Source organism: Mesoplodon bidens (genome assembly GCF_964165515.1).
Source record: "Mesoplodon bidens genome assembly, chromosome: 7".
NCBI classification, from domain to species: domain Eukaryota; kingdom Metazoa; phylum Chordata; class Mammalia; order Artiodactyla; family Ziphiidae; genus Mesoplodon; species Mesoplodon bidens.
The window spans coordinates 14,241,414-14,269,383 of NC_138164.1; the positions used below are offsets into that span (position 1 = coordinate 14,241,414).

A 27,970-nucleotide genomic window follows, 5' to 3' on the forward strand; every position below is an offset into this window, starting at 1 on the left:
CTTTCATTAAATACACATAGATTCCAGGAGAATAGGTTGACTAATGATTAGAGCAGGGTACCATCCCATCTCTTTTTCAGAAGAATGTGACACCATCTCTTCATTTCACTTCAAGCACTTCCTCACTGTTCCAACCAAAAGTGCCACAAATCTCAGCTCCTTTTTGTAATGATTGCCACTGTCAACAGCAATTTAATAAATACCCAATTTAGGTAAGTACTGAACTGGATGCTGTAAGAGCTACACACACAAAAAAAGAACATGAACCAAACAGTCTTGAGGCACAAATTGACAGGAAGGCCTAATACATATTTATCTATTCACTGACTGATCCTGTATGATCTCCTAGATCCCTCTGAACTTTAAATTTATAGAAATCTATTCTGAGAGCATTCAAATAAAATAATTTGTAGGGAGTAAAAAGGACTTCTGGCTTAAAGTCAAGGGGATCAAGACGATTAAGTCCTGCAGAATTCCGTAAAAATAAATAGTAAGTTCTCCAAAGCCCGTCCGACTTCATTTTCGAGCAAAAGGGAATAATGAACTCCTACTTGAGAGTTAAGAATCGCTGACTTGAAGTGAGCAAGTCCAGGTGTGGTTCTGGAAAGAAGCCACGTTACTATGGCAACTTCGAATCGCCATTTTAGGTCTTCTCGCGGCCTCCCGCCCTCACGTCACTTCCGGTGTCACCTGTGTGGTTACGGGGAGCCGTAAACAGGTGTGCAAACTTCTGGAGAGCTGTCGGGATGCTGCAGAGCGGGGCGGCTGGAGGCCGTGGCTGTGCTCTGTGCCCACTGCTGGGCGTTCTATTCTTCCAGGGTAAGTGAGTCGGCGGCGGGCTCGGTCGCACTTCCGGCCGGGGGCTTAGGGAAGATGGTCGCTTTTCCGGTTCCGGTGGGGGGTCTCAGGAAAGACCCTACTGCGCTTCTGGGAAGGAAGGAAGCGGGAGGGCGTGGGGAGGATGTTCTCTTCTCGTAATCACCACCCACTGAGGGGTGTCGGTAGCTTCTCCGTACTTTCCTGAGCCCCTGGCAGCTCGATCACTGTGCGTTGTATTGTGGTGATGGCACGGCTAGATAGAATCACGGAGGGCACTGGGTTTGGGGGCATCCGGTGTTGTCTTATGAGTTATCAGTGGTTGTTGACTCGGCTGTGGTTTTGTGGGCCGTATATCCTGATTAGGAAAGGACAATTCTAGTCTTCAGGAGTTCCAGTAATTTTGGGAAATAAAATGATGACTGTTGGTAATTTTTTTTTTTTTGTAGGTGCTTGTCAGGGCCTATGAAGTAAAACGTTTATGAGTCACAGAAAGGATGTGCTTTGATTTCATTGTAACAGAGATGCATGTGTTGAGGAAAAGCAACTGCTTTGGTATTTTAATAACAGTTTTTTTTTTTTAATACAAGGAAGGGAATATCAATTCTGTTAAGATTTTAATCTATTAACCGATACCAGAAGTATAGTATTCACACTATCACATAATCTTAAAATTTGGATAAGTTTTGCTTTCATGCGGTTTTCAAGTTGCATAAATTTCAGTCAACCTAATTACCTTCATTTAGGGTGCAATTATTCCCTGGATTTGTGTGAGTGTGTGTGTGTGTGTCTTCCCCAGGAAATCATATGTTAGTAGAGCTAGCATAGGAGTGTATTGTTAACTTCATAAAATTTCCCTGTGGGTAATGGGAATTTCTGAAGGGGATCTTTGATGTAAAGGCTTCGGGTGTGTCTCAGCAGGTAGGGCTAGGGAGTTGTAGTTTATTTGATGACTAGTATTTATGCTGCCAGCATACTCCCTGATCCCTCCCAGCTGCCTGTGTCATAACAGGTGTCCAGTTTTTCAGCTAAATTATTTTGCAATATACTATTTAGGCAGACCTACTGTCACTCCAAATAATCCTAAATTCTTTTTCAATATACTATTTAGGCTGAACTCCTGTCACTCCAAATCATCCTAGTTTCCTCTCTCTGTCTGTCTGCCTGTCTCTCTCACACACACAGAGAAATGCTCAAATATTGTCCTACTGAAAAAAAATTCTAGAAATGGTGGGTGGTTTCACAAACCTGATGTCATTTCACATTGAAAAGAGTCCATCAGTTCAGCAACCAAATAATTCAAATGTTAAAAGTTGAGTCTATGATCTGTATGTATTTGTTGATTTATCTTTTGCCTAAAAAAAACCCCCAAAACCCCCAGCTTTATTGAGATATAGTTCACATGCCTAACAATTTACCCATTTAAAGTGTACCATTCAGGGAATTCCCTGGTGGTCCAGTGGTTAGGATTCCTTGCTTCCACTGCAGGGGGTCATGGTTTCGATCCCTGGTTGGGGAACTAAGATCCCTCATGATGGGATTTTATACATGGCACGGCATGGCCAAAAAAAAAAAAAGCGTACCATTCAATAGTTTTTAGTATATTCACAGTTGTGCAATTATTATGACAATCAGTTTTAGAACATTTTCATCTTCCCAAAGAAACTCCATAGTCATTAACAGTCACTCCTCATTCTTCCCTCCCCCCTGCCCCTGGCAAGCACCAATTTACTTTTTATTGCTGTGTATTTGCCAAATCTGCACATTTCATAGAAATGGAATTGTACAATATGTGTTCTTTTGTGACTAGCTTTTTTCACTTAGCATGTTTTCAAGGTTCATCCATTTTTTTTTAATATAATAGTGTTTGTTTATTTTTACTTGTTGACAGTTTGCTTTATTTATTTATTTATTTATTTATGGCTGTGTTGGGTCTTCGTTTCTGTGCGAGGGCTTTCTCTAGTTGTGGCAAGCGGGGGCCACTCTTCATCGCGGTGCGCGGGCCTCTCGCTGTCGCGGCCTCTCTTGTTGCGGAGCACAGGCTCCAGGCACGCAGGCTCAGTAGTTGTGGCTCACGGGCCCAGTTGCTCCGCGGCACGTGGGATCTTCCCGGACCAGGGCTCGAACCCGTGTCCCCTGCATTGGCAGGCAGATTCTCAACCACTGCGCCACCAGGGAAGCCCAAGGTTCATCCATTTTTGAGGGGGTCTTTTGAGTCTCTTAGGTAATAGACTTTGGTTTCATTCCAGTTTATTTGCCTTTCCTCTTCATATTTAGGACCTGTTAAATTATTAGCTTGTTTGAATTCTTCCTAAGTTATAAGTATGGTCCTGCTATATCAGTTGTCTAAGTATGTAAAACCAGTAGATTAACAAGCCTAGGGCTCTTACACTTTTCTCTTTTCCACTTGAGTGTGCAATTTTATGAATCAATTTGACAGATTTGTATTTTGGAAAATTGGGTGTATAAAATTGGGAGTTTTTGTCATTTTTTTCCATTTCTTCCATGTATAAAATTACTTATGGTTAAATGTGATTTTCTTGTTTTCTTCCCAGATTAAAAATTTTTTTAATATAATTATTTCTATAGTTGGCTGTTTTTACCTGGCAAGAATGCTTTTTCCCTCTGGGGAAGAGATAAATATACATTAGCACATTAGGCCTAGGGTGAAAGTTTCTGAATGAATGTAACATTGGATTGATATTTTTTTCTTATTTTATTTTTTGAGTGGAAGAGGCAAATTATTTTATATCCATTGATTTCAGAATACTTTTAATTTCAATAAAACAGAGAAAAGTGCTTATAAGTGTACAGCTTAATGAATTTTCAGAAACTGAACACACCTGGGCAACCAGCACCCAAATCAGCATGTAGATTGTTACTGGCATTCCAGAAACTTTCCCTGTGCCTCCTTTCAGGCATTCTTCCTTCTCCTCCAGGGGGAACCAATATCCTGATGTATAGATTGGTAGTGTAGATTTGTTTAGTTCATCCATGGATGTTATGGTTACTTTTCTGTAACTATACATTTAAGACCTGCTTATCCAGTGTTTAGATTTCAGTGAAGTGACTTTACGTATTGATAACTTTGTGGCAAAATTATGTTCATGAATATGGAGTTTATATAAAGAAGGAAGAAGCTGCTAGTAGGTAGTTTGATTAAAGGTGTACTTGCTGTAATTCGGTAACCAAAATTTGCTCAGAACTTGTAATTTGTATGCTTATTTTATAAAAATTTTTGTTTTATAAAAGGAAACTCTTGGTTTGGTTCAGTTGAATAAGTATTACTGAGCATCCATAATGTGCTACGTTCTATTTCAATGAGCTTAGGGTCTATCAAAGAAGACAGACAAGTCAGCAGATAATTTTAAAACCTAGTACTAAGAGAGAAATGCACTAGAAACCATGGCATCACAGAGGAAGTGCCCTTAATCTGCCAAGAGGATACAGGGAAGACTTCCTGGAGGTGTCTCCAAAGTTAAATCTGAAAGAAGGATAAGAGTTAGTTAGAGAAAGGGAATGAGGAAAATTCCAGACATAGAGAAGAACATAAACAAGGCATGGAGGTAACGTTACAAGAAAATTTTCTGAAACTTACTTTGATTAGATTAACTTAAATCCCGTGTTGACACCAAGTATATCTCTGTGGTCAGGAGAATGGTGTGCTGGAGCTACTTTCTACTGGCTCTCAAGAGCCAATCATGCACATGTCTTCCTAACTCAGCATTCAGAGACTTTTACCTTCATAGCTTGAAATTAGCCATGGTGGGAGTATTTGTACCACAGAAATTGTCAAACCTACATATTTGGATTTTCTATTTTTAGCTGTTCACCAGCACACCTCTGGATGTAATGATTAGTTTAGGCCAATCTGAGTCACCTTCCAGAGCTGGGAGTAGGGTCTAGTTATTCTTGGTTTGCTCCTCTCTCACTAGATCCATTCACTTCTCTGTTTTACCTACTCCCTGGAAAGCTGACCTATAAACCACATCATCGAGGCTCCCATCCTCTGGGTTCCAGTTAGGTTTGGTCAGTGGGAGGCATTGGCAGGAGATTGGAGGGCAGGAGGAGAAAGCCATTTTTCTTCCCTGCTCCCTCCCTGTCATGGTGCCATGGTTGATACTGGCTGTGTTCCTCTGTGGCTACAGCTTCTGTCAAATGGCCCACAGATCCACCTCTTACCAGGCTTCAGTAACACCATTTCCTCCCTTTGCCCCTTCAGGCGTGGAGTGGTAAAGGCTTTGTGCCTTTGTTGGCTTCCTTGATGCTGAGAAAAGTCCATTTGAAAAGTGACCCATACACTCTTCAAAGTTTTAGCTGATTTTGCCTTCTGTTTCCTGCCTGGACCCTGACAGAGGCCTCTACTCCCAAGCTCATGGGCTATGTAGGAAAGGGTGGATATCTAAAGAAAATCTGGGTATTGTTAGGAAAGGAGATGAGGGGAATGGATATTGAGCTGGTAACAAACAAGAGTTCACTACCTTCAGTTTGGATTCCTGGGGTGGTGATAGTCAAGTGGGTATATCCAGTAATATTTGGACACTCAGAGACAGGTCATGGCTAGCAACATAGTTTGGGGAATCATTAGCCTATTAGTGGTTGTGAAATCTATAAAAGTGGGTAGGATTGTCCAAAGAGAACATGTTGAAAGAAGGACCATAGGCTCAGGGTGGAACTCTGAGGAACACCAGTGTTTAAGGGATGGGTAGGAAAGGAGGAGCCTTAGAAAGAGATTTGATAGAAACTAGCAGAGATGTCAAGTGTGTGCGTGTGTGTGTATGTAACACAATCAGTGTGGAGAGTTGGTTGGAGGGAGACTAATGAGATTCTGATTTATAACTCTAATCCATAGTTCTTTTTTGCTATAAACCAGGGTTGGCAAACTTTTGTAAAGGGCCAGATAATATTTTAGGCTTTGTGGGCCACATGATCTCTGTTGCAAGTATTCAACTTTGATGGAGTAGCACAAAAGGAGCCCTAGACAATACATAAATGAATAAAGTTGGCTGTGTTCTAATAAAACTTTATTTATAAAAAGATGTTGTGGGCTAGATTTGGCCCATGGTCCATAGTTTGCCCATCCCTGCCCTAAATCAACTGCGCCCTTGACATTATCCCTTGGATATCTCAAAGGCACCTTAAACTTATCCAAAATCAAACTCATGTTCTTCCCTGCCAAGCCTGGTACTTTTCTAGTCCTTCCTGTGTCAGTGAAAGGTATCATCCAGGCCAGAAATATGGGAGTCATCCTCAATGCCTCTCTTTCCCAAACATTCCACATATGATCTAAAACCAGTTCTTGCTGATTTTACCTTGTATTTTTGTCTTCCTAGTTCTCTCCATGTCCACTGCCACCAACTTAGTTCAATCTCCCCTTATTTCTCACTTGACTATTGTAGTAGCTTCCTAAGTAATCTCTTTATATATACTCTTAGTGCCTCCTAATCATCTTCCCTAGAGTGAGGTTTTAAAAATGCAAACTTCTTCATGCCCCTTCTCACTCAGTCCCTTACTTAAGTATTTTCCATGGCTTCCCATTACTCTAAGAATAAGGACCCAAATCTCTAAGGTCCTGCCTGATCTAGTTTCTGCTTACCTCCTAGCCATGTCTCAGTCTTCTCTCTCATGCTGTTTGTGTTGCTGCCATTCTGCCTTTTTTTCAGTTCCTTGACTGACTGTGCTCCTTCCTGACACAGGACCTTTGCATATGCAGTATCCTCTGCCCGGAATGCTCGCTCTCTCCTCACCTTGTTATCCTTCCTTCAGAACTCAACTCAAAAGTAACTTTTTTCAGGCAAGCTTTCATTAACCACTCCCTGCTCCCCTATCATAACTGGTACAGTTCTCATAACCACTCTGTCTTTTCTTCACAGTGCTTATCAGAGTTTGTAATTATACATTTGTCTTTATGATTGTTTGATTAGTGTATTGAACTTCTGCTGCATTTTAAGCTCCAAAACAGGGAGTGTATGTATTTTGCTCACATTTAATCCTGAACTTAGAGGGTGGCACAAAACAGATGCTCAATAAATCTTTGTTTGAAGAATGAGTGAATGAATGAGTGTATCATCCTGGAAGCCTTGAGACAGAGAAGGTCAAGGAGCAAACAGTTACTGCTGCAGAGGGATCCAGTAAAATCAGGAGAGAAAACTGCCTATTGGAGTTTTTGTCCCTTGGATTTTGCTGTTTTAAGACAATAATGCCTTTTACTAGAAGTGGTAGTGGAGTCCAAATTGTGCTGTAGGTGTCCAGAAGTGGATGGGAAGGGAGGAAAGGGAAATATCAGATATAAACAACTCTGTCACAAACTTGGCTTAGGATAGAGAGGGCAGTAGTTGGTAATGAGTAGGATTACAGGGTTAAGGAAAATTTGTTATTGTTTTGTTTTATTGTTATATATTTGTTTTTACAGATGGGAGAGAATTCTGTGTATTTAGAGGCTGAGGGGAGAAAGCCCCTCTTGAAAGGGAAATGTTGAAGATAATAGAGAGGGTTTTTTTTTTTTCTTCTTTCTTCCTGGAAGGGAGGGATCCAGGCAGAGAAGAAGGGCTTGACCTTGCATAGAAAAAGGGACACCACATCCTTTCAGATTGGAGGTAAGAATGGGTGCAGATGCAGGAAAATATGTGACTAAGCAGTTTGTATGGCTTCAAGTTTCTTGAAGAAGAGAGACATTTTCTTCTGAGAATGAGGGGTTTCTAGGTTGCACAGAGGATAAAAGAGAATGGCAAAGTTTGAGGAGTCAGAAAGAGGAGATGACCAAGGCTGGTTAAAGAGTCATCATGCCTCATTAAGGACTTAGCTGTGGATGGAACTGATGAATTTCTTATGGTAACTATCGGTGCAGTGGTGTGATTTTTCTCCTTCAGCTCACACCAGCCACAGTCTAGAAGTGGTCATCTAGGGCTGAGCTTCTCCTGATTCAGTGCAATGGAAAGGTATGTGTCTGGGGGATTTAAGAATGTTGAAAATACTGTAAGAATGGGGATAGGAAGAGAGTGGGTGACTAATAAGCACACTTTGTTCCTACATGAGAACTTTTGGTGACCTGTCCACCTCTTTTTCTTGGTCTCTCTCTGCCTTCTCCCTTCCCTCTGACTTTTGCTCTTAAGGTACTTCCTTTAATTTAATGGAGGAAATCGTCTTTACAAATTGAGTGCAAGCAATGGTCTGTGTGCTCAAGTAGCATTATGTACTAAATGTTATGTGAAAATTGAAAAATAGTAATAAACTGCATCAGAGAATTTGGGAAGGCATCACAAGGGGGGTGATATTTGAGATGGGTTTTGAAGGGCGTGAGTATTGGGGATGTGGTTACCAGGCAGCATTGGTAGGGATGGGGAGAAACTTCCAGATAAAGACATATTCAAAGAAAGTCACAGTGGCATGAAGGACATAGTAAATTTGGGAAATGGCAGGACATTCTGGGCATAGTGAAGGGGATGGGATGGGTAGGTGGGCAGAGTAGCAGAAGTTGGGGGCCAGATTGGCCCTATTTAGATTTTATGTTATAGCCCAGTAGAGAATTGCTGAAGGTTTTTGAATGTTTGTGGTGTTCATTTTAATGATAATAGTTAACATTTATTGAAAGTTTCGATTTCAGGTACTATGCTAAGCATTTTATGTGTTACCTTCTTTAATCTTATTAGATCCTCACAGTGACACAATGAAGTAGGTCTTTTAATTAATCCCACTTACCAAGTGAGGAAATTGAATCTTGAACAGGTTAGGTAACTATGATCAAGGTCTCACAGCCAGAAAGCAGTTGGGCTAGAACTCAAGTTCAGGTCTGTCTAATTCTAAATCTAAACTTTAAAGTCTCTTTGCTATACTTATGTTTTAGAATATATAAAGAGTATATAAAGGATATATAAAGGATATATATCCTTGATATATAAAGGATATATAAAGAGTATGGGGAGTGTGAAGATTATCCATTCATTTCTGCCTTCCATTTTTTAGAGCTTTACCTTAAGTCATGAGTAAGGTGGGTCAGGAGTGAGGGCTTAGGAGAGAGTAGGGATTGAGGGATGAAGGCTTTCCAGGCAGAGGAACAGCATTTGCAAAGCCATAGGAGGAATAACAAGTTTAGCATGGCAAAGTCAGAGAGGATGTCTTGGATGAACCAGAGGTAGTCCTCATCTTTGGGATGGTCATATTCTTAGTAGAGTTGTGAGCTCAGTCTTGGTCTCCTGCTTTTAAGAGAAATGTGAACAGCCTGGATTGTCTAGAGAGGAGCAAGAAACATGATTCAAAGCAGCAGAGGTAAAGGCAGTGGAAATGATGACTCATAAGTATGTCTGATAGGAAAGTTTGAGAGACTAAGGACAGAACTAACGACGTGTCAGTAACGCTGATGAAGCTATCTAACGTGCATTGAGCACTTACTCTGGGTTAGGTAGGCTTCTTAGTGTGGTACATGTTTTAATTCATTTATTCTTCACAGTGACCTTCTGAGGTAAGTGTTATTATTATCATTCCTACCAGGATGAGAAACTGAAGAAATCAAGTAAACCTACGAAGACCACAGAGTCAGCAAGTGATAGGGCTGGGATTTGCATCCTTTCTCAACCAGAGGGACTGCTGTTTTCCAGGATGGTGTGTGGGTTTGCTCTCTTCTGAAACCTTGCTGCTCTGTTTGCCTTTGGCCTGCCAGATGAATCATGGCTCATTGTAGTGGAGAAGGAAGCAGGAAAAACAAAGTGCTGGTGGCTTACTTTCCTAAAAAATGGCTCCCTAATGGAAGAGAAATTTCTACCACTGTTCTCTGAAAGCAGAGGGAATGGTCAGAAGAAAGTGCTAACTCTTTTGGGGGAGATGGGATGTCAAAGTTGGATATACGAGGGGGCTTCCCTGGTGGCACAGTGGTTAAGAATCCGCCTGCCAATGCAGGGGTCATGGGTTCGATCCCTGGTCTGGGAAGATCCCACATGCCGCGGAGCAACTAAGCCCGCAAGCTACAACTACTGAGCCTGTGCTCTAGAGCCTGTGAGCCACAACTACTGAGCCCACGTGCTACAACTACTGAAGCCCGTGTGCCTAGAGCCCATGCTCCACAACAAGAGAAGCCACCACAGGAAGCCCGCACACCACAACGGAGAGTAGCCTCCACTCGCCGCAACTAGAGAAAGCCCACGTGCAGCAACAAAGACCCAGTGCAGCCAAAAAGAAACAAATAAAATAAATAAATTTTTTAAAAAGTTGGATATACGAGGTGGTTTTGGAAAGAGGAAGTCTCTAGAGAGTTTAAAAATGATATCTTATTTTTACATTTTAAAATGCATTAAATTGTAAATTTAATAAACTTTTTCCTCCCCATGATTTACTTTTAATGGATGAGTGATTCATTAACCAGCTTTAAGAAAGGGAAAAACAAAACAAAACTAGATAGAAACTTGGGGTAGATTTATAAAAATTATTTTTCCTTTGAAAAAAAATTCCTATTCTTGTTTTCTACTCCTATTTTGCTGGTGGATGAGGCACTGATAGCTTCAGGTTACAGTCGTGCTGTACTTGGGGTAAATCCCTCAGACCACAGCAACTGCCATATTCCTGGAGTATAAGTGTGTCAAGGGAGTGGGTGGTGTTGCCTTTTAGTCTTCTGTGGGCTGACCCGCTTGGTTGTAGTTAATTTAACCACAACTCTGTATTTGGAAAAAGTGCTGATGTGACCAGCTTTTAAATTTTTACCCTAACATTCATTCTATGATTTAATATCGTAAAATGACAAAAATACCACCCTTGATTAATGCAGATATCTGCTCCTTATCCTTTTGGGCCTGCCTGAGAAGATATTTATTGCTACGGCTTTCTGATGAGAGCCCTAAAAATGATAAATAGTGTTTCTAGGGCTTCCCTGGTGGTGCAGTGATTAAGAATCCGCCTGCCAGTGCAGGGGACACGGGTTCGAGCCCTGGTCCAGGAAGATCCCACATGCTGTGGATCAACTAAGCCCGTGTGCCACAACTACTGAAGCCCTTGCGCCTAGAGCCCGCGCTCCGCAACAAGAGAAGCCACCGCAGTGAGAAGCCTGCGCACCGCAACGAAGAGTAGCCCCTACTCGCTGCAACTAGAGAAAGCCTGTGCACAAAAACGAAGACCCAATGCAGCCAAAAATAAATAAATAAAATAAATAAATTTAAAAATAGGGTTTCTATATTGTTCACTCACGTCTATATATTCCACCCATTGTACACATTTTAAATGTTTGGGCTTGCTTTGATTAGGTGTTTACATCGTCCTTTCCCTGGAGATTAAAGCAGATGCCCATGTCCGGGGTTATGTTGGAGAAAATATCAAGTTGAAATGCACCTTCAAGTCAACCTCATCTATCACTGACAAACTCACCATAGACTGGACATATCGACCTCCAAGCAGCAGTCGCACAGAATCAGTAAGTGTATAATTTTAAGGATATTTCTTTGAGCCTTCTGTGGTCAACAGCTCTGGAATCCTTTTATTCTATGTCACAGGTACACCTTAGGCCTTCTCATCTTAAAATAGAAGATGAGCTTCTATCAAATAGAAGGAGATGAGCTTCTACCCTATATCACATTCATCTGGTCATGTAGGGCTTTTTCTTCTTCTGTGTAAGAATCTTGCAAATAAGCTATAGGAAAAAAAAGTCAGAAACTCAGAGGAAATGTGGTTTAGTTTTGTTTCTCCTTTGTTGTTTCTTTTTGCTTGGCTTCATAGCTTGAGTTTCAGATTTGTTGTACTAAAAAGGGTACCTCCAGGCTGTTGGACAGAGAAATTCTATAGGTCCCAGTCTTAGACATCCTTTTGCTCAAAGCTGCTCATTTCCTGTCATGTGAAGCTGTCTCAGTGGGTGTTTCTGTTTGTATATCGGTACTTGTAGATTTATCTTGGCATCTTCTCCCAGTGTATAAACATCTGCACTGATTTATACAGCTCCCTTTGAAGGAAATTATAGGGCACCTTATGTTGATGACAGATGCTGTTGATGACAGATGGTCTTGCAATATTAGAAGCAATATATTTTAATCACACAGATAAAACCCATTTATGGCTCAGATCCCATTGTGGATGTCTAATTGAATGCTATTAAAAAACCCTTTTTCTGTACGCTTCCAGCAATATCCTAGGTCAGGATACTTTTTATCAAGAATGTGAATATCAGAGTGGTATGTAAGATTGTATTTTTGAAAGTATCCTTGATTTGGTTATCCTGTTTCCTTCATTAGAAGTACTTTCTCTTTGATTTTAATGTACAAGCTTTGGATTTTGCTTTAGGAACCATTATGGAATGCCATGTAGCATCTCTCAGTAACTACAGTAGGTGCTCCAGTTGTCCTAGTGAAGGTGGCTCCAGTGAGCTAGGCTGTATTTGTGGTCCCTTTTTCTCCCTTCCTTCCTTTCTTCCTCCCTCCCTCCCTTCTTCCCTATTTCTTTCTTTCTTTCTTTCTTTCTTTCTTTCTTTCTTTCTTTCTTTCTTTCTTTCTTTCTTTCTTTCTTTCTTTCTCTCTCTCTCTCTCTCTCTCCCTCCCTTCCTTCCTTCCTTCCATCCTTCCTTCCTTCCTTCCATCCTTCCTTCCTTCCTTTCTTTCTCTCTCTCTCTCTTTCTTTCTTTCTTTTTTTTCTGAGGTAAACTTTTATTTCTTGGCTGACAGGACTTGCAGACCCATGCTTCTCCCAGCACCTTTTATCCTGCCCAAGCAGCGGCAGCCTAGTCCAAAAGGTGCCATGGCCAAAGGGGTTGGGGAGTCACTTCCCATTCCAGGCTGGAGGAGTGGGGGGGCTTGGGGATACTCCCCCACAAACCTTTGCCAGCAAGAGGCCATGAGTCACCCCAACCCCAAATCCTGCATTCTGGTAGGAGGTGGCAGTGCCTCCTTCCAGCTCTCCAAACCTGAGAGGGGCATGCATGACCAGACAGGGCAGGACACAGACCCCCAGCTCCAGTAATGGCAGTCCCCAACACCAGCCTCTGCCCACAGGTCACAACCTCAGCCCCCATCCCAGGGCAGCAGAGGTCTCTCCTCCTCCTTGGTCCTCAGCGATGGATGGAGCCCTCCACACCAGGCAGAACAGAGGCAAAGACAGAAGCAGCGGCAGTGGCGGGGAAGGAGCAGGCACCGAGACTGGTGGCACCGGGGCCCAGGGCTCTCCCAAAGTCAGGGCAAGCTGTCTGTCCAGGCAGCTCTGGGGCTAGACACTAGGTGGGCGTAGTCGGCTGTGATACGGGTACTTGGACACCTTTCCGTCCTGATGCTAGCTGATACTTGTCTTTGGCTGCTGCTCGCTCCTTGGCATCAAAATACCAGACAGTGATGGCGTACCTGGTGGCGTGGGCTGGTTTCACCTCATGGGGGTTCTGCCGATCAGACCAGAAAATGAGCAGCCGGTCAAAGAGTGGCTCAATGTTGGCTACCACAGGACGGCCCTCAGGGAATATCTGCAGCAGGCCGCCATGCACCTTGACGTCCCAGTTCTGATTCAGTTAGTAGATGCAGGTGATGCAGCACCCATCGCCATGCGGATTGTCAACGTGGCTCACGTACCCCAACCTGTTACCTGGGTAACAGGCCACCATGGCCTTGGTGCGCCCATTGATGCGTAGCTGCCCAGCCTCCCAGCACAGTGGCGGATTACAGCATCCACGTGGGCCATGAGGGCACCGATGCTTCGGCAGCCTGGCTCATGGCCTTCCACCCAGGCGATCTGCTCCCCACGGAAGCTGCGTGGCAGGATAGCCCGCTGGCTTATCACGCAGGCGCCCGCCCCGCTTCAGGGCCTCCACCTCTGCCAGCACTCGGCCACCCAGTGCCGCCCCCAGGAAGCGGTCCTTGACGCAGATGCCATAGTACCGCAAGCAGGGCACAATATAGCCCAGGGCCAGGCGCTCAGGTGCAGCGGGCAACACCTCCTCCCTCAGCCCGGCGCTGGCCTCCCCTCTGCCACTGCTGCAGCCCTCCCCTTCTGCATCCGCCTCCTGGTTCTCCTGCCTGGCCCAGGGCCGCTTGCTGGGGGCGGGGGCATCCCCACCATCCTCTGCCCATTTCCGTTTGGGGGCCTCGGCCGGGCGCCCTGGGCTGCCAGTCGCTGGCACCCCTTGGTGACCAGTGCCGAAGCACCGTCACTCTGCAGCGGCCGCAGCTCGCCGCCATCCTGCCCACCGAAGCCCTCCCGCAGGGGGCTGGCTGTGGTGGAAGCAGCTGTGGCTCTGGGCGTCCCACTCCCCGCCGAGGCCTCAGCAGGCGCTCCCGGACGGTGGTAGGAGGACAGCAGGGGACAGGGCAGGTAACTCTCCACCCCCATCCTGGCCCTGCTAGGCTCCAAGGGCTCTGACACCGAACCCGGCAACTGAGGGAGAGCCCGACTCAGGGGCTGCGGCTGGCGCGGGCTGTCCACGGCAGCAGTGTCTGCATCCCCCGGGCGTGGAGGGCGCGGCCCAGGCCCGTGGTGCCACCCTCCTCCCCCTCCTCCTTCTCCACTTGATGCAGCCGCGGGCCGGGGCGGCTGGACCTGGCGTGGAGCAGGATGAGGCAGGGCAGGTGGCAGAGGCCTTTCTCGTGCCCTGGGGCTGCTTGCTTGTCCCCAAGTCCTCTGCTGTCCCTAGGAGCTTGGGAAAGGACCTGTCAACGGTGGCGAGGTTTTTCCTCCGGCCCCGGGGCCGCCGTTTGTGCCAACCGCCCTGCGCAGCACAGCACGCCATTCCCCGCCCCACCACCTGCGATGCTCTCCCTCCCTCCCTCCCTTCCTTCCTCCCTCCCTCCCTCCCTTCTTTCCTTCCTTCCTCCCTCCCTCCCTTCCTTCCTTCCTCCCTCCCTCCCTTCTTTCCTTCCTTCCTCCCTCCCTCCCTTCTTTCCTTCCTTCCTTCCTCCCTCCCTCCCTTCTTTCCTTCCTTCCTTCCTTCCTCCCTTCCTTCCTTCCTCCCTTCCTCCCTTCCTTCCTTCCTTCCTTCCTCCCTCCCTCCCTCCCTTCTTTCCTTCCTTCCTTCCTTCCTTCCTTCCTCCCTCCCTCCCTTCTTTCCTTCCTTCCTTCCTTCCTTCTTCCCTTCCTTCCTTCCTTCCTCCCTCCCTCCCTCCCTTCTTTCCTCCCTCCCTCCTTCCTTCCTCCCTCCCTTCTTTCCTTCCTTCCTCCCTTCTTTCCTTCCTTCCTTCCTTCCTCCCTCCCTCCCTTCCTCCCTCCCTCCCTCCCTTCCTTCCTCCCTCCCTCCCTCCCACCCTTCCTTTCTTTCAACTTAAAAAAATTTTTTATATTGAAGCATAGTTGATTAACAATGTTGTGTTAGTTTCTGGTCCTTTTTTCTTTAGACTTAAAATAGGTCACTTTATTTTGAGTAGTCAGGAAACTATGGCTGGCTTCATATGGCTCTTCCTCCTTGGCCAAAAGTAGGACAGAACAAACAGTGGGGATCTTCCTGGGGCAGAAACCTTAAATGCAAACAGCAGTTCTCATAGGGCGCTGTTCTCTGTGAGGCTAGTTGGGAAATCAGCAAACTCATCTAAGTTGGAATTAGTGGACCCTTAAAGTTGCATAACACTATGTTGCAGTTATGTGATCAGTCAGGATTCTGTCAAACTAACCAGTTAACAGGATTTGAGTATCACTAGTTTAACTTGAAACTCACAGGTCAGATTAATCTTGAAGATTCACAGCAGGCTTTGTTTTGTCAATAAGGAGTTTCAAACCCTTTTATACTGATGCTGATAATCAGATATAGGTATTCTTTACCTCCCTCTTTGGAACATTCTACACATTTTATTATTTACTAATATCTGTATTTCCCACTAGATGGTAAATTCCATGAGAGCAGGGACTGTGCCTGATTGGCTCCCACTGTATCATTTTGCTTAATACAGTGCCTAAGGGCACATAGTAGGTGTGCAGTAAATATTTGTTGAATGAATGTATGAACAAATGAACCAAGAAGTGATTCAGCATCTTCTCTGGGAAGTTGCTTTTCAAAATTGGGCAATTCAGTGTTTGTAAGTGCCTGGGTTCTTAAGTGGGGAGGTACCAAGTAAGAAAAGAACTAGGAAAGGCTTGAATCTTGCATAAGAGAGAGAGAGAAAGATCATATTGTATTGTAGTGCTTGCCCAGCCTACCACCAAATATAATTAGGTGTTTTTGGTGATGAAGTATATGATTACCAATCTGAAGTAGTATTGTTTTAATTCAATGTATATTCATTGAATGCCAATCATGCATCTGACTTGAGGTTTTTATTAATTGCCAAGATAGATAACTTGAGAGAGGCTTATGTTACAGCCTCCTGGTGATCTTGAGAATAAACAAAAATCTCCCCTTTCCCACTTATTAGCTGTGTGCCTTCGAGTAACTCATTTAATTTCTTGTTTTTGTCCTTGTTTCCCTTTCTGCCTGCTCCATGTATAGTTCAGTGTTGTTGTGAAGCTCAAATGAGTAAATGTATAGAAGTAGTTTGCACACTATAAAGTACCATATGAATTAGATGCCGCTTTAGCATAGGGTTTCTCAGCTTTGGCACTGCTGGCATTTTGATACAGATAATTCTTTTTTGTGGGGGCTGTCCTCTGCTTTGTAGGATTTTCAGCAATATCCCTGGCCTCTATCCACTAGAAGCCAGTAGCACTCCTCCCAGTTGAGACAAACAAAATTATCTCCAGATATTGCCAAGTGTCTTGAGGGCAAAATTGCCCCTGGTTGAGAACTGCTACTTTAGGACTTTGGGGAGAATTTAAAAGGGGTTCAAGAATTAGGATCCCTGGATTCTTTCATCAGGCCTTTTTTTGGACAAGTTTTATTAGGCTGTCTTTTAATCTATAGGATGGAAGTGAACAAAACAAAAAAAATTGTCCAACTGGGAAAACCCACTACACATTTGTATTTTATTTTGGACCTACTTAGCTTTACGTTTGCATTACATTTTCCAAATTAACTTTTTTCTCATGGTGTTGCTTTCTTAGATTTTTCATTATCAGTCTTTCCACTACCCAACCACAGTGGGCACTTTTCGGAATCGAATTTCCTGGGTTGGAGATGTATACAAGGGGGATGCGTCCATAAGCATAATCAACCCTACCATAAAGGACAATGGGACCTTCAGCTGTGCTGTGAAGAATCCCCCGGATGTGTACCATAATATTCCAGGGACAGAGCTAACAGTCACAGAAAGGGGTAAGCTAACTGCCACCAACCTTCTTCTGTAGTGAGTGCTCTCTGACTACTGTGGTGGTTTGTGGGGAGATCAGTGAGAAGCAAAACTACCTATCTTCGTAAGCCGGTTGGTCATTGGGACATTGTGCCATTTTGAATTGTCTGAGGATGAGTTTTTTTATCTTTATTTTTCAAACTGACTTTTTAAAAAAATATCGTCATAGCTTCTCCATTATCCTTTTAAAATTTTAATTTCAGGTGACCAGAGGTCTTGTGGAATGTATGGCAAACCCCTGAATAAATGGAGGGTTGCTGTCTGTGTGAAATAGAAGTCATTCTGGTTTCCCTAATATGTTCATACCCTCAGTTATGAGACTGTGTTCTTGCCTGTTTCTTGAAAGGGTACCTCCTCTAAAGATGGAGGCAGCACATTTCTTTTATGTTGCAAAGAGCAACTGTTTCCTTTTAGTGTGAAACATGAGGAGAGTGGGTTAAGGGTTGACCTTTTTTTCTACACTATTCCCTGGTGACTGTTGAGTGGTCATTCTAGTCCTTATTTGAATTTGAGCCAAAGATTTAGAGATTTAGAAATGACAAGGTATCTATGGTTCATTATAGATACCTTGTCATTTCTCAAGTCTTTCTGTATGTCTCTCTCTCTCTCCCTCCCCTTCCTCTTTCTTTTTTCTTTATTTTTTTAAGGCAACTCATAGGTTTCAAAGATATAGGAATGTTCATACTGCTGGTAGAAGTAGAAACTGGTATAGTTTTTCTGGAAGACAGTTTGGTAGTATAAATCAGATGCCTTAAAATTATATACCCTTTGATCCAGTAATTCAATTTAAAATTTATTTTAAAAAATAGAGCTAAATATTTATATACAAGGCTGATCATCATTATATAACTCATAGATTCAAAGAATTGGAAATAATTTGAATATCCAGCAATAGAAGATTGATTCAATAAATTATTTAATATGGTAGAATACTATGCAGCCATTAAAAATCACACCTGGAAGGAATACTTATGGAAAAAATTTATAATATGGTATATAAAAAAGAGGCTAGAAATACTATGTAAACTATGATCAATACTTCTGAACATGTACTCTCCTCCCTATATTCAGACTCATAGCCACATACTCCTAGAAAGAAGATTGAACGGGTAGATATTGACATATTGATCCTAGGGAGTGGGATTATGGGTAAATTTTAATTCTTCTTTGTCCTTTTGTGTATTTTCTACTGTTTCTACAATGAATTTATGCCCTTTGTAACCAGAAGAAATACAAGAGCAAAAGTAAGACTATCTCATGTCAAAGGAAGCACTTTGCATGTCCCTCTCTTTGACCTCTTTTTCCTCCTCCAGGTTTTGGCATGATGCTGTCCTCCGTGGCCCTTCTTTCCATTCTTGTCTTCATTCCCTCAGCTGTGGTGGGTGTGCTGCTGCTAGTGAGAATGGGGAGGAAGGCTGCGGGGCTGAAGAAGAGGAGCAAGTCTGGCTCTAAGAAGTCATCTATTGAGGTTTCAGCTGAGTAAGTCCAGCTGCAGTCCTGAGCAATCAACCCTCTTCAGAGACCTGGTTTGTGGACAGTACCCAGGCTTCTGCGTCATGCCTTCCTTTCTTCCAGGCTGAATTTAGTTGTGCTGAAAGGGAAATGTGTGGATGTTAATTTGGAGAGAGAGATGGAGGGATTGATAGCATAGTCCTAGTCTATTTTTTTTTTTGAAATGAGATTGTGTAGTGCTGTGGTTCTGAACATAAATTCTGAAGTGAATCTCTCATTCCTTCAAAATGGACAGGAAATTCCAACAAGTCAGTTATTTTCTCCTTTTCCTTGTTTTGGCACTGAGCTGATGTCTCCTGACAGAAGTGCCTGAGCAGTGAGAGAGGCTTTAGAACAGCCAGGGAGAGCAAAACAGTTTAAATAAGTGAGAACTATTCTTGGTCAGCAGATGCTCGGAAGGGGCTAATTGGATTGTGGTTATCAAAAGCATTTGCCAGTGAGCAGGTGTGATCCAGTATTTTCCCTAAGAACAAATCCACTAAAAAAAAGGTAACAAAAGTCTACATAAAACCCTGTTGATTCTCCATTATCTATATCAGGGGCTCTTAACCTGGGGAGAGAAGTCTTACTTTGAGAGAGTCTAAAATCTTTCTGTGTGTGTGTGCGTGTGTGTGTGCATGTGTGTGCATGTGCACATTAATGGGAGTAAGAGTGCCCTTTACAAGGAATCTGTGGCCCCACAAAAAGGCACAGAACTCTTGGTAAAAATACTAAAACGTCTATTTCGAAGCATGGTCTAACAAGATCCTTTGTGATCTAACCCTAAGTCCCATTGTTTCTTGCCATTTCTTCTCATTTGCTCCACATTCCAAACTACAGTGAGCCGTTTCCTTCTCCAAACATACTATACTCATTTAGGCCTTTTTAAAAATTTTCAACATGCTTTCCTCTTACCTAGCATCCCCTCCCTCCTTCCCTTGTTTGCCTGGAAAACTCTTCCTTATCTTCCAAGACTCTGATGAAATGTCCGCTTCTCAAGAGTTTCCCTGACTCTTTCAGGGAAAACTGATCACTCCCTCCTTTTTGCTGCCACAGCGGTTTGACCTTAACTCTATGAAAACATTTACCACATTGTATTCTAACAAAATGAGCTCAAGGGACCATGTTTTATTTATGTCTTTATCCCCAGGCCAGCACAATGCCTCTGTCATGGTTGGTGCTCAGTACATTTCTAAATGAACGACTGTGACTGGCTCCTACTTATTGAGCACTTACTATGTGCCAAGCACTGTGGTACCTGTTTTACATGTGTTTATTTTGCATTTACTCCTAACCGTGACCCTTTAAGTGTAGCTGGTAATATCTGCATTTTGTAGATGAGGAAGTAAGTTCCTGGAGCTTAGAGTAATTTGCCCAGTCATCCTGCTAGTAAGTGGCAGAACTGAAATTTAAAAACAGACCTGTCTGACTTCAACACTTGTCCTCTTAACTGCTCTACCACACTGAGGATAGTGATTGTTCACATTTGGTTTGTCCTCTTTCTACAGCTCTGACCAGGAGAAGGATGACTGCATGGCAAAGCTTTGTGTCCGTTGTGCCGAGTGCCTGGTAAGTCCATGCCATTTCTTCTGTTTGCTGTTCATGCTTCATTTTCCTGCTTAATTAATGAAATCCTTCACCCTCAGAGGCAGCAGAGGATATGAAGATAGGTCTAAAGCAAAGTATGAGCCAAGGTCTTTCCCCAAAGCATTTTGGTCTCAGGGGACCCCCACCAATTCTAACCATTATTTTATTTTCTGTCTTACAGGCAGAGAGTGGTGTCCTTAGGTTAGGGAAGGGGATTGCATAGGCAGCCTCTGCTGACTGACAGGGAACATCCTGAAAGAGGAGTGTCCTATGCTGCTGAGGTCATACTAGGAGACCTGGCTGGACTGGCTGAACCTAAAACCCTAAATTGAACTTTTCTTCTGAGCCTCAGTTTTCGCCAGGGAATTTAGAGTGATATAAACTTTTTTTTTTTTTTTTTTTTTTTGCGGTACGTGGGCCTCTCACTGCTGTGGCCTCTCCCATTGCAGAGCACAGGCTCCGTATGCGCAGGCTCAGCGGCCATGGCTCACGGGCCCAGCCGCTCCGCGGCACGTGGGACCCTCCCGGACCGGGGCACGAACCGCGTCCCCTGCATCGGCAGGTGGACTCACAACCACTGCGCCACCAGGGAAGCCCTAGAGTGGTATAAACTTTTAGGTGACTTGATGGCGTTTGTCAATAAGAAATACCCATGTTGGAAGGCTTGAGTTTTTATTTACATTTCAGAAAACTGTCATCCCTTCTCCTTTGGGTGCTTGCTGTGACTGGTAGGCTTGTGTAGCTGTTCCAGGATCCTAGGAGGGAGAGAGACTCTCTGATGTGGTACTGTTGGAAACAGGTCAAAAGCAACTCATGATCTAATACAAAGCATACCTGTCATGTCAGGGTTTAAACTTGAGCCTTCTTTTTTTTTTTTTTTTTTTTTTTTTTTTTTTTTTTTGCGGTAGGCGGGCCTCTCACTGTTGTGGCCTCTCCCCTTGCAGAGCACAGGCTCCGGATGCGCAGGCTCAGCAGCCATGGCTCACGGGCCTAGCCGCTCTGCGGCATGTGGGATCTTCCCAGACCGGGGCACGAACCCGTGTCCCCTGCATCGGCAGGCGGACTCTCAACCACTGCGCCACCAGGGAAGCCCTAAACTTGAGCCTTCTTTGTACTTACTGCCAAATTCAGCATTTGGCCGGACGACCGCAGCCCAATTACTCACCACAGTGTTCCTTTTTCTCTTTCTCTCACGTACTTGAGTATTATAGGTAAGATGAGAGAAAGGTTGATAGTGCCAGTGGATAGGATCTAATTCCAACCCTTTGGGATTTGAATATTTTGATAACAAAAAATAAGCTAATGTCCTGAAACTAATACAACATTATTAATCAACTATACTCCGATATAAAATAAAAATTAAAAAACAAAGAAAAAAGAATCACTTTGCTGTACATCTGAAATTAACACAACATTGTTAATCAACTATACTCCAATATAAAAAAAATTTTTTAAGTAAATAAAAAAACTAAATAAGCTAATGTTCATAAGATTATTGTCCACGTTTCAGATATTGATTTGTTCAACAGTTATTCTTCGAGCATGTATCTGACATGCCCCAGCTGTGATTTTAGGTACTTAGGAAACAACAGTGAACAAAACTGACAAAAATCCCTGCCCTCAGAAGAAATTACATTCTTTCCATTCCTGGAAAACTCTCGTCGTCTGAGACACAGTTGAAATGTTACCTTCTCTTAAATTGGGGTACAAACAATAACAAACTAAATCTTTAAAAATTAGTAAAATATATAGTATGTCAGATTGTGCTTATTGCTGTAGAGAAAAAATAAAATAGGAAAGGGAGATAGAATGGCTGGATAAGGGAGTATGATACCAAATAGGATGGTTGGGGGAGTTCCCTGGAGGTCCAGTGGTTAGGACTCTGTGCTTTCACTGCTGGAGCCCGTGTTCAGTCCCTGGTCCGGAAACTAAGATCCCACAAGGCACAAGGTGTGACCTAAATAAATAAATAAATAGGATGGTTGGGGACACCCTCACTGAAATGATATTTGAACAAACACCTAAAAGTAGAAGCAAGCGACATGGCTATCATGGAGGAACATTTCAGGCAGAGGAAGTGGTTGGTGCAAAGTCTCTGGGGAGAGGCCATGATTGGCATGTTCTAGGAGCAGCACAGAGGCCAGTGTGGCAGGAATGAAGTGAGCAAGGCAAAGAATAGTATTTCTTCAGAGAGATAATGTCGTATCTTATAGAACATTATAGTGATTGTAATCACCTAGAATTTTATTCTTTTCTTAAAATAAATTTATTTTATTTTATTTATTTTATTTTTGGCTGCGTTGGGTCTTTGTTGCTGTGCATGGGCTTTCTCTGGTTGAGGCGAGTGGGGGCTACTCTTTGTTGCGGTGCGCAGGCTTCTCATTGTGGTGGCTTCTCTTGTTGTGGAGCACAGCTCTAGGCGCGCGGGCTTCAGTAGTTGTGGCGCGCGGGCTTCAGTAGTTGTGGCGCGCGGGCTTCAGTAGTTGTGGCACGTGGGTTCAGTAGTTGTGGCTCACGAGCTCTAGAGCACAGGCTTAGTAGTTGTGGCACATGGGCTTAGTTGCTCCGCGGCATGTGGGATCTTCCCGGACCAGGGCTCGAACCCATGTCCCCTGCCTTGGCAGGCAGATTCTTAACCATTGTGCCATCAGGGAAGCCCTAGAATTTTATTCTTAATGAAACAGAATCCACTGGAAGTTTTTGAGAAGAGAACACTTTGAACCGATGTATGTTTTAAAAGGATAATTCTGGCTTCTCTGTTGAAAACAGGTGGTGATGGACCATGACAGAAACAGTGCAATTAAGAGACTTTAGCAATAATGCAAGTAAGGGAAGAGGGTGATGATTTGGACCAAGGTGGTGGTGGTGGAGGTGGTGAGAAGCAGTTGTTTTCTGGTTATAGTTTGTAGGTAAAGCCAGAAGGACTTCTTGACGAGTTGCGTGTGTGTGTGAAAGAATGAGAGGAGTTAAGGATAAATCCAAGGTTCTTGACTTGAGCAACTAGTAGAACAGAGTTGCCACTTTCTAATATGTACAAGCCTGTGGGTGGAACAAGCTTTAGGGGAGCTGAGTTAGGATATATTAAATTTGAAATACTTATTAAACATTCAAGTGGAGATGTGGAGTAAGCAATTGGTTATATGGGTGTGGAGTTCAGAAGAGAGGTCTAGAATGGAGATATAAATTTAGGAGTTATTAGTATATAGAGATTGGTAGAGATATTTCCACCAGGGAAATGAGAGTAGATAGAGAGGAACTCAAAGAACTGAGCCCTGGAGCTCTCCAAGGTTTATAGATGGGGGAGATGAGGAGAAATTATCAAAGGAGGCTGAGAAGGAATGTCCAGTGAGGTGGGAGGAAAACCTGGAGAGCTCTGTATCCTGGGAGCCAAATGAAGAAAGCGTTTCAAGGAAAAGAAAGTGATTAACTGTGTCAATTGTTCCTGAGTCAGGTCAAGTAAAATGAGAACTGAGACTTGATTACTGGATGATCTGGTAATGTGGAAGTCATTGGCGGCCTTGGCAAAAGCAGCTTCAGTGGAATAGTGGGGATGAAAGCCTGACCGAGGTAGGGTCAAGAAAGAATACAAAGAGACGTATTGGTGAGAGTGGGTATAAATGACACTTTCAAGGAGTTTTGCTGTGGAGGGATGGAGAGAAATAGGGCAATAGGTAGAGAGAGGTGTGTGTCAAGAGTTGCTCTTCTTTTCACGATGGGAGAAATTACAGTACATTTGTATGCTGATGGGAATGAGCCAGTAGAAAAGGAAAATTTGATGTTACAGGAGAGGGGGGAGGATTGCTGGAGTGACTTCAGGATCTAGTGCACCAGTGGAGATGTTGGCCTTAGATAAAAGCAGCGAGAATGTATCCATACGAAGAGTAAGGAAGGCCAAGTAGGTGGGCCCAGATGCAAGTGGGTGGGTAAATATGATGGGAGCTTGTGGAAGTTCCCTACTGACTGTTTCTCTGTTCCCAATGATGGGAGAAAATAAGGTCATCAGCTGAGAATGAAGTGAGCCGAAGGTGTTGGAGGTTTGGAGAAAGAGGGAAAGATATGAAAATAGTCATCTAGGAGAATGAGTGGACTAGAGAAATGGGGTATGCCAGGTAGTACTAATGGCCTACTTGAGCTTAGAAGTAATGAATACAAGTTTGAACAATAAAGATAAGAATAAGAATAATAGTGATGGTAGTTCATCATGAATGAGTGCTTACAAATTGCCAGGCACAGTGATGGAAACTGAGGTTTAAAGAAGTTAAATAACTTTACTCAAGGTCACATAGCCAGCAAGGGGTGGAGCTGGGATTGGAACCCAGAGGTAGACTGACTCCTAGCCTAAACTCCTAGCTACAGTCTTGCACATTTTGCTACAGACGGGCATCTTTTCATGTGCATTGAGGTTTTAAAAAATAGTCACCAAGGAAAAGGGAACCCTTAGGGTTTCAAAGCAGAAATTAGCCCAATAGATACCAATTATAATGAGGTCCTATGATGCTTCTTGGGAATTTAGGTGGGTTGAGTCAGTGCCATTTCACTGTTGATGTCTCCCCTAGCCAAGTTCCATTTGGGGGACCCTAACGTGTGGTCTTTGCCTGAATTCTGACTGTGGCATTGTGCTTCATATACACACCACAACTACTGTTCTTTCCCCTCCAGGATTCGGACTATGAAGAGGCATATTGATGAAAGTCTGCATGATAGAAGAAGAGTCACCTAATAACAGAAAATATCCCATTCCACTGGCAGCTAAAGCCTCCTGGAGAAGTGGAGCTGGCTTGGACAGTAGTGATGGAGAATTCTGGAAGCCATCAGTGAAGACTTTAGGAGCCATTTATTTATTGAAGAAATGTTCTTTTTGTATTTATAAACTGTTCAAAAACTCTCAGAAGAAACTCATAACTACCCCTTTTAATAACTTATATTCTAATTGAATGCAGGAATTCTTTTCCTAAATAGAAAGATACTTTTTGTTTTGCCTTTGCTCTCGAATGTATTACATGTTTTCTTCCAATTTTTTGAGGGAGAATCCTAGATGTTGGCCACACTGCTGATGCCAAATATGTACATATATTTAATGAAATGGAGCTTGGAGCTTCCTGATGTGCTCCCAGGCAAAATGTTTGTCTGGGATAGCTATTCTTTATTTTTTGCTCCATGAACATTTTCAGCTGTGAGTTAGCATACAGCATATACTCGTTGGTTTAATTATCTCATCATCAATTGTGTTTGGGAGGCTTGGAGTGCATAACCCCAGTTTTTTTTTAGAGTTGGTAGGCTCGGGAGTCAGTGGTTTACTTTGACTGGGTTTTTAAAGTGTTAAAGTGCATTCAGTTTACAATTAAGGAAAGAAATGATGAGATAGAGGGATTCCTTTCTTTTGTCTTACTAGGTGCAATTTGTTATTTTACTTTCTTACAGCTGACTGATTTATGATTTCCTTCTTGACTTTTCAGATCAGAGGCAAGAAAAACTCTTCAAAAGGTTTTTAGTGGGGCTAAGTAGACTATTTTACCAGTAATTTGCAATGAAATCGTCTTTTAACCTATGCTGTTCTTCAAAAGTTGTTTGATTTCTAAAATGCAGAAAATATGAGCAAACTAATGTATTTACAAATTGTTTTTGCATAATATTTGAGATAAGGAAGTGAGGGTGTGAATAACCTATACTTCCTCCTTCTGTTCTCTTGATACCTTCTATTAGCTTCCTCCATTCTACTGCAGCAACATATTTCAAATTTTAATTTACATGGGATTTTCTATAAGCCATTAAGAAATATGTATGAGCAACAACTACTGAGCCTGTGCGCCACAACTACTGAGCCCGCCTAGAGCCCGTGCTCCATAATAAGAGAAGCCACCACATTGAGAAGCCCGTGCACCGCAACAAAGAGTAGCCCCCGCTCACTGCAACTAGAGAAAGCCCAGCAATGAAGACCCGACGCAGCCAAAAATAAAAATAAATTTAAAAAAAATGTATGACATATCAGGAAGGGTTGACTGTGCAGTCCTCTGTAATAGAGGGATAGAGTTCACTTCTTAATTATGAGAGACAAAAATTATCCTCTCTTCCCATCTTTGATTTTTTAACAGGATAGCCCATTTCCATGATTTTTTGCTAGGTGGCTCCGGAGGTTTCCATATTATAGCATAGTACACTGTATGCTGTACAAAAATCACTTGTATATTTTTTTGCTAAGATCTATTTTTAAAAATTTGGGTTATCAGTTCTCATAGATTTGGCCTGGCCTCTTTTGTTAATCTAGTCCATCGATTAGAGAGTCTGATTAGTTAATAGATGTTATGATTTACCCCTGGTCATATAAAGAAGAAGAGGCAAAGGCAAGATTGGCGGTCTACATTTCCAGTGGTTAAATCTCACAGTCTTGGGCCACTTGTTAAGTATGTGAATGTCTAGGGCCAATCTAGTGAGACAATCTGACACCTCAACACAGAGAGGAAAACAATTTGAGCAATGAAAGTAAATAATTTGGGCTCTAGGACATTTGAAGATAGAGATCTACCTGTGAGGTGAAATTTTTGTGGATCCTCATTTCTTTGAGAAAGAGATGATGTTATAGGAACCCAGGTAAAGTCACATCCCATTGAATAAAGAACGAGTTTTGGCTGAGTTTTCTTGTAATTTCTTTTCAGGCATGTTATGAGGATTAATACAGTGGGATATGTTTATCACAGTCTTAGGGCTGCTCTCAGTATCCTTCTTCAGTCCTTATATTGAGGTCTGGGTTACAGCTTTTTTTCTTCAAAGGAGCACAAAGCAGTGCTGGGACACATGCCTTTTAAGGATGGAAGGAAGATTAAGTTTTTTCTTTTTTTTAACTTACTGTTTTAATATCTTCTAAGGTGCTATTCTATTTTTCTTTTTGCTGCTCCATGAGTTCTTATCACATTGTATTGAGACCAGCCTTGTCTAGAAAGGGAATTGAATTCTGAAAGCTTCAGAGAGGCTTAAAAGCCTTTCAGAATTTTTCTTTGCCTGCTGAAGTCTTTACTTGGGGTTACATTACCTTATGAGTTTTGTCCATTGAACTCTTAATTTTGTTACCAAATGTGAACTTATAAAGTGCTTTGTGTTTCCCATGTGGCCTGTTACCTCAAGCTTCTTGGGGGCACATTCTCTGCAGCTCTCAATCTGGACTCTGGTGCTTCATGAGGGGCTGTTGCACGTCCTTGTTTAGAAAAAATTCTGGCGGCCAAATCCTGAATCTGAATATTCTTGTGTGTCACTCAGTTATGGTTCCAAAGGGGACCTGTAAGAAGACCAGTAGGGCATGGACCAAGACTCTCATTTAATGCACAATTTAGAACTTTGCTGCAAGACGAGGCAGCTCCAACCCTTTGACTCCAGTGTTGGACTGTTAATTGCTGCATTTCACTGTGTTTTTTTTTTGTTTGTTTGTTTTTGTAGGAGGGTATGCACTACTGGGTCATGCACACAGACGTATAACTCTTGAGATCTTTACCACGTCACAGTTAATAAACTTCTTTGCAACTTCTAGCTACTTTTTGGTGTATATCTACATATTATATGAGAGCTGTCCTGTGAAAGAGAAGGGGGGTGGTTTGTGATTTTCAGTATCACGTAACCATTCATCTCTGAGCTGTACCCCAGCAAGAATCTGCATAGATTCCGAGGAGTGCTGCAGCCAACTCACACCATAAGAGCTGATTGTTAAATTTTTGGGAATTTTGCAGGCCAATTGTTAAAGTGTTGGTAGCTTGAAATAGGCCATGGTGGGGGTATTTACTCAATTGCTGGCTTATCAGCACACCAGTTTTCAAGAACCATGCAGCATAACCCTGGTAAAGAGCAAGCATTCAACAACTTTTCAAATGATACAGGACAAGTTCCAAAAAACAAGTATGCCCATGTGTAAGTCAAGCCAGTGCAGGCAAGGT

General features: G+C 42.9%; 1 protein-coding gene and 1 pseudogene across 2 annotated transcripts; one reads left to right on the forward strand and one right to left on the reverse strand.

Annotated features, from left to right (window-relative positions):
- Window positions 1-599: 599 nt before the first annotated feature.
- MPZL3 (myelin protein zero like 3) lies at window positions 600-26,681 on the forward strand. The gene is made up of 6 exons (XM_081240180.1): window positions 600-819; window positions 11,043-11,209; window positions 16,729-16,939; window positions 18,287-18,452; window positions 19,973-20,033; window positions 24,711-26,681. Exons 1-6 carry the CDS (start codon window positions 747-749, stop codon window positions 24,735-24,737), a joined length of 705 nt encoding a protein of 234 aa, XP_081096306.1. The 5' UTR covers window positions 600-746; the 3' UTR covers window positions 24,738-26,681.
- LOC308620043 (prolyl hydroxylase EGLN2-like) lies at window positions 12,791-15,237 on the reverse strand (annotated as a pseudogene). Its single transcript has 2 exons — window positions 15,226-15,237; window positions 12,791-14,391 (listed from the first exon to the last, which is right to left on the reverse strand). The product of its transcript is annotated as a prolyl hydroxylase EGLN2-like (transcript).
- Window positions 26,682-27,970: the final 1,289 nt, after the last annotated feature.